A 6,639-nucleotide genomic window follows, 5' to 3' on the forward strand; every position below is an offset into this window, starting at 1 on the left:
ACCCCCCCCCCCTTCTACCCCCCACAAACCTGTTTTCTTGTGTGTCTGTGTCCAGGCTTACTGGCCGTTGGTCAGCTGAACGGCTCCCTCTATGTGCTGGACGTCCGCTGGGAGGAGAATGACCCCGGTCAACTGAAGCTGGATCAACTTTTTTCCGACGAACGAGCCGACGACCTCCCAGTGTCCAGCCTCGACTGGTCTCGGGTAGACCAGGTTGTGTGTTTACTTTGTGACTGTATAGCCTTGTTTTCTTGTCTGTTGCAATATTTTTTTTTAATTTACAAAAAGACATAACTGATAAGGTTTTTCTTCATTCTCGGAAAAAAAAAGAAGTAAAAGCAATATTAAAACGTTCTTTACATGTTTTATGAAAGTGAAGAAAAGTTGGAGACATCTCCCGCCAACTACCCACTTTCCCAGTGGAACTGTGCTATACAGATTTAATTTGTTATACATATACAGTCGAAATTGTATGGTTAACCCCTTGCCTGGTCTATGGATGTACCTGATACGCCCTAACAATTCACTCCCGTGTGCGCTGTGGGCCTACCTGGTACGCCTGAAACACTCCTTGTTTTGTTTCGCGTATATCTTCGCTTCTACTCAGTTTTGAATAACAAGAGTTACATCCCTGTATTCTCTGTCCACTTGCCGATGCGATCATGCCTATTTTTTGGCTATTAGTCCTATTAGTCCCGGGACTGGCATGTAGTAGCTGAAACAAAGAGAGATGGTGTGTCGTGTGTTGTGTCCGAATGACAAAGTCAGTCTGTCTTTCTGAGGTTTTGCGTTCAGTCTACATTCGCCACGATGGCTTCTCAAAGGCTGACTAGGTCTACAGGTTATTGCAGAAATTTATAGAGATGCAGACGGTGATGTACCTATGGATGGAGCTCTACTTCCTATTTACTATCTACTTTCCGAAAATATATAGGTCTATGGCCTTTGCTTGCTTGATTTGCCTGTTCTCAAGCATTTTTCAACATCATGAACAAGTGCCAGATCTGCGGCAGACATTGGCAATTATGGTTCTCCATTCATTACTTTTCTCTGATGCTCTTAAAAAGCTACATTACCCTGACCTTTCCCCGTCACCCATCTGTCTAGGCTCTCCAAGTAGGTTGCTCTGGGCCTACCCCTGCCTCGTTTGCCTTCAATGTTGCCAGTGAGAGCTAGATGTTCAAGACCTTTACGTCGAAGAATGGAGAACCATAATTGCCAATGTCTGCCGCAGATCTGGCACTTGTTCATGATGTTGAAAAATGCTTGAGAACAGGCAAATCAAGCAAGTAAAGGCCATAGACCTATATATTTGCGGAAAGTAGATTTTAAATAGGAAGTAGAGCTCATTTGTGAAGGAGTTGAAATGTTTGACAGAATAAAACACAGGATAAACAAACGGAAAAAGAGACTCTAATTGTGGCCGTTTTAATCAGCTGTGACGCCATAGAACAAAACTCATGGTCCATTGATATTGGTCGTCACCACTGGAAGGGTTAATTGATTGTACTGCGCTCAGAGTTTGTTTTGTCATAACTTGGAGCACTGTATGAGAATGCCTTTTATAATCTTTATTATTATTATTTTCATTATTATTAGTATCATTATTATTATCATTATTATCATTATTATTATTATTATTATTATTTATGTTCTTTTCTATTCCCAGGACACAACAGCCCTGGTGGCGTGCAAGGAGTACTATGTGTTGATGTACGCGTACAGTCACAGTGGACGTACGGCAACGTTCTGCTCCCATGAACGTCTGGACTGTAGCCTCCCCCTGCAAGGTATCCGCGGCGTAGACCCGAGACTCGAAGTACAATATGTGAGGCAGCGTGGTGAAATCAGGCGCTCGTCAAAATATTCAAAGTGAAGAAACTGGCATTTTCCCAGCAAGCTTTTGAATTTTTTGTCGATTTTTTTTTCTTGGCTCAACACCTTTCATGCCCATTAAAGAACACATTTCTGTATGAATTTTACTAAAAAAAACGTTATTAAAGGCGAAAAAAAAAAATTATAGTTTCAGTTTCTACAGACTCTCAAGCTAAGGAAATAACTAAACTGTGGCGGCCATTTTCAGTCTTAGCCTGATTTGAGGTCAACTTCTTTCAGTCTCATCCCAATACTGACCTAAGCCTGTTTCAGTCTTCACCAAATACTGTTGTATTATTATGCAGAGTCCACAGCGATTCATGCAATCGACTGGTTGCCAGCCGGATTTTTCTTCATTTAGGAGCAAAATCTACCATTTTGGCACAGTTCGACTGAATTCGATTGTGACCTTCAAAATCAACAATTAACGAAGTTTGGTTTTCAAGGTGGCGAGTCGAATCGGTCTTATTGTGACAAAACGGTAGCTTTTGTCCCTCCATGGAAGAAAATCTGGCTAGCCCCAACTCATTTCGACTGAATTCGATTTTCCGTGTGCACTGAGTACGAGGATGAAATGACTGTGTGTTGTATGTCCTAGGTCTGTATGGAGGATGAAATGACTGTGTGTTGTATGTCCTAGATGTGTAGGAGGATGAAATGACTGTGTGTTGTATGTCCTCGGTGTGTATGGAGGATGAAATGACTGTGTGTTGTATGTCCTCGGTGTGTATGGAGGATGAAATGACTGTGTGTTGTATGTCCTAGGTGTGTATGGAGGATGAAATGACTGTGTGTTGTATGTCCTAGGTGTGTATGGAGGATGAAATGGCTGTGTGTTGTATGTCCTAGGTGTGTATGGAGGATGAAATGACTGTGTGTTGTATGTCCTAGGTGTGTATGGAAGATGAAATGACTGTGTGTTGTATGTCCTAGGTGTGTATGGAGGATGAAATGACTGTGTGTTGTATGTCCTAGGTGTGTATGGAGGATGAAATGACTGTGTGTTGTATGTCCTAGGTGTGTATGGAGGATGAAATGACTGTGTGTTGTATGTCCTAGGTGTGTATGGAGGATGAAATGACTGTGTGTTGTATGTCCTAGGTGTGTATGGAGGATGAAATGACTGTGTGTTGTATGTCCTAGGTGTGTATGGAGGATGAAATGACTGTGTGTTGTATGTCCTAGGTGTGTATGGAGGATGAAATGACTGTGTGTTGTATGTCCTAGGTGTGTATGGAGGATGAAATGACTGTGTGTTGTATGTCCTAGGTGTGTATGGAGGATGAAATGACTGTGTGTTGTATGTCCTCAGTGTGTATGGAGGATGAAATGACTGTGTGTTGTATGGAGGATGAAATGACTGTGTGTTGTATGTCCTCAGTGTGTATGGAGGACGAAATGACTGTGTTCTATATGTCCTTGTCCTCAGGGATTTCCCTCCACAACGGCCGAGGTGTGATCTCCTCTCTAGACAGTCACCTGTATGGGGTCAACTGTTGCAAACATGCAGGTAAATATATAAATAAATTAATAAACGAAGTAATTAATTCTCTAATTATTTAATAAATGAAGTATAAACAAATGAATATATAAACATGTAAATACATTTTTAAAATGTAATAAATGAATACAAAGATAAGTGAATGAATGAACAAATAAATAAATAAATATATAAATAAATCAAATCTAAAAAATAACAAATAAATGAATGGGTAAATAGTTACCACGTTTCTTGATCCATCTGTGTAAATTTGGTTTACAATGGCATAGATACATACCTAATTATAATATACTAGCTGGGCCCCCTTTCGATGAAAGGAATGATCGGCGCATTAACATCAACTGAATATCATTGGTCAACTATATTTACATTCTACTGGAATGGAGCAATAAATCTTGAGAGAAAAGTGACACATGTGTTTCCAAGTTGCCAAATATATAATAGATGCATAGATTGATTCTCTATTCCGCTTTCGTGGTTGTACAAAAGCGTGTTGATTGTTCCCAGTAGCAAGAAAAAGAATTTGACAAAGGAGTCCAGAAAAAGCGATGATGGGCATCAAACGAAAGGATCACAGTCGAATTTAGCACCAAGTAAAAAAAGAAAACATGAGGCTAGATCTATTCGGGTCGCACCTTAAAATAGTGCTCAGTATTGCTCGACAATGCACGATAGTATTGAACGGAAGTACGACTTGAAATAAACAAACCTGACGGATTTTCCAAAATTACAGAGACGGACTCGTCGACCTACAAAAGCGATCAGCGAAATAAAGAAATTTAGCTTTTTGCAGAAAAACTGTCTCAAAACTGAAAAAACGAAGGGCGTCATGATCTGGAGAATATTTTAAAGAATCTTTTGGTGTGTGTTTTTGTGTGTGTTTGTGTGTGTTTTTGTGTGTGTGTGTGTGTGTGTGTGTGTCAGTGTGTGTGTTTGTGCGTGTGTGTATGCATGCTTGTATGAAGCAAGCCTTTGCTGGAACATAAATATCTGTGTGTTTGTGTGTGCGTGTCTCTGCGTACGTGAGCGCTTGAATGCATCGTGCGCGCGTGCAAAAGTGATGCAAGGTTGTGATGGAAAGTGTGTCTGTGTTTTTCTGTATGTGTGTGTGTATGTGTGTGCGTGCATGTGTGATGCAAATATATTGGCGCTCATATGACCTTATGCAGTTGCGAACGCCGTAAAACGCTCTACTATAAAAAAAAAGATTATATCTCTGTGTTTGTGTATGTGGGAGGGGTGCTGTAAGTCTTGATTCTGATGGTAGAGAGAGTTCCCTGTCTGAAGCTGTACAGAATCCTTTGTTAGTTGAATTGGTTACGTCCCTTGAAAACCTTCCTTTGTGTTGCTGTAAGTGTACAACTGACCATAATTTGGCATATGTGTCGCGACGCGGTGTACAACTGACCATAATTTGGCATATGTGTCGCGACGCAGTGGAATCAGGCGCTCGTCAATTTTGGGGCATATGGAGTTACTGGGTATCATCTTAAAGCTTGTTCATTTGTCTTACTTTTGATGAAAAAATACGCGTCTCTCTTGAATAGAAGCTGAGATATTTGTGATTCAAAGAGGTGGGGGGTCACCTGATTTCGGAGGTAAATTATCGAGAAAATAGCCACCAAAGTTAGGTGACTATCAAAACGTGAGAGTTCTTGGAAACTGCAAAATTACACTTTTTTTGCTTTCAAGCGACATTTAAAAAAAAGTAAATCCACACAGAGATGTGTTTAGTGGCGTTGGTAGCCTAGTGGTTAGGCTACCGGACTCGTAATCGTGAGATTGCGGGTTCGGGGGTTCGAGCCTCAGCTCGGTCCGACGTTGTGTCCTTGGGAAAGGCACTTTACACGAACTTCCCACTTGGCTCTGTCCTATCGGAGACGGACGTTAAACTGGGAGGTCCCGCCCCTTAAATAACCTAATAGTGTTGATAGGGGCGTAAAACCCATACCATTTCACCATTTTCACCAGAGATGTGTTTTTGAATGACCTCAAAAGACGTTCAGCAGAAAAACAAAAACTTCCAAATTGCCAAACGAACAGAAAAATGCCGGTTTCTTCCATTTCATTACTTTGACGAGGATGATTTCACCATGATGATATATTTATTTCTTATATATATATTATGTACAGATATTTTACCCTCAGGGCTTCGATCTAAAGCGTCCTGTTATACGACATGGAGCCTGGAGAAATACTTCATTTCTTTCAGAAAAGACAACACAGTGAGATATGAAGTTAGTCATGCTGATGGACTGGCTACCATAAGGTCGTGGGTCTGAATTCCTCACTCGTGACTCATCATTGTGTCCTTGGGAAAGACACTGTACACAGTTTCCTCTCAGTTTAGCCCTGGGAAGAGTTTTACGGCACTTGCAGCAGAAACAGGTCAAACAAGAGCCAAATATAGAGGTGTTATCAGAGAGTAAAATACAAAGAAAAGGAGGAGAGATTTAATAAGGACGATAGATCTACACACAGTGTTCCTCACTTCACCCCGGTGGGAATGGGGGCCTGGCTGAAGTTGTCTGTGTGTCAGTGATTGAGCGCCTGTATAATGGCAGCTAGCACTGTATGCTTCCCAAGAAGTTGAGACTGTTATGGAATGTGGTAGGGTCTGTCGGGGGTAATGATAAATTGTAGAGAACAAAGAGCTTACTTTCTGTTAGGGATGCGGACCTTGTAAATGCAATATATTTGTTATTGTTTTTACAATTGTTGTTGTTGTAACTAGGTTTGTTGTAATTGTTATGATATTATTATTAATTATTATTGATATCATTACTGTTGAAATTGTCCAAGACGGCCACTCATTGTCAAGGAGAAAAGTGAGTGTCTTATAGAGGCGGATGTCTCAACAGTGCCATTGTAATATAGAACAAGTAGTGGCGTCGGTGGCCTAGTGGTTAGGCTCTCGGACTTGTAACCGTAAAGTCGAGGGTTCGAATCCCGTCAAGGGCCCGACGTTGTGTCCTTGGGAAAGGCACTTTGCACAAATTTTCCTCACTTCACCCAGGTGGAAATGGGTACCCGGCTATAGACAGTGAACGATTTTGTCAGTTTGATAGTGTTTGAGTGCGTGAAATTCGCAGCTTGCACCGTATGCTTCTGCGGAAGCCGAGAATGTTTCTGAGTGTTCTCAGAGGGTCTGCTGGGGTAATAATAGTTGTAAAGCGCATAGAGCAAGCTCTTGAGCATGGATATGCGCTATATAAATGCAATTAATATTAAGTAATAATTATAACAATGATAATAATTATAGA

The 6,639-nt window shown here is 41.0% G+C and overlaps 1 protein-coding gene across 1 annotated transcript in view; it reads left to right on the plus strand.

Moving 5' to 3' along the window:
* Positions 1 to 6,639, plus strand: part of LOC101845409 (putative transcription factor tau subunit sfc9) — a gene marked incomplete at its 3' end in the record, with an annotated part of 33,490 nt that overhangs the window by 12,060 nt on the left and 14,791 nt on the right. The window contains 3 exon segments of the mRNA XM_013085315.2: positions 56 to 213; positions 1,670 to 1,790; positions 3,305 to 3,385. Of these exon segments, the coding sequence (XP_012940769.1) occupies positions 56 to 213; positions 1,670 to 1,790; positions 3,305 to 3,385 (360 nt within the window).

This window comes from Aplysia californica, unplaced genomic scaffold (assembly GCF_000002075.1).
Source record: "Aplysia californica isolate F4 #8 unplaced genomic scaffold, AplCal3.0 scaffold00364, whole genome shotgun sequence".
Lineage (NCBI taxonomy): Eukaryota > Metazoa > Mollusca > Gastropoda > Aplysiida > Aplysiidae > Aplysia > Aplysia californica.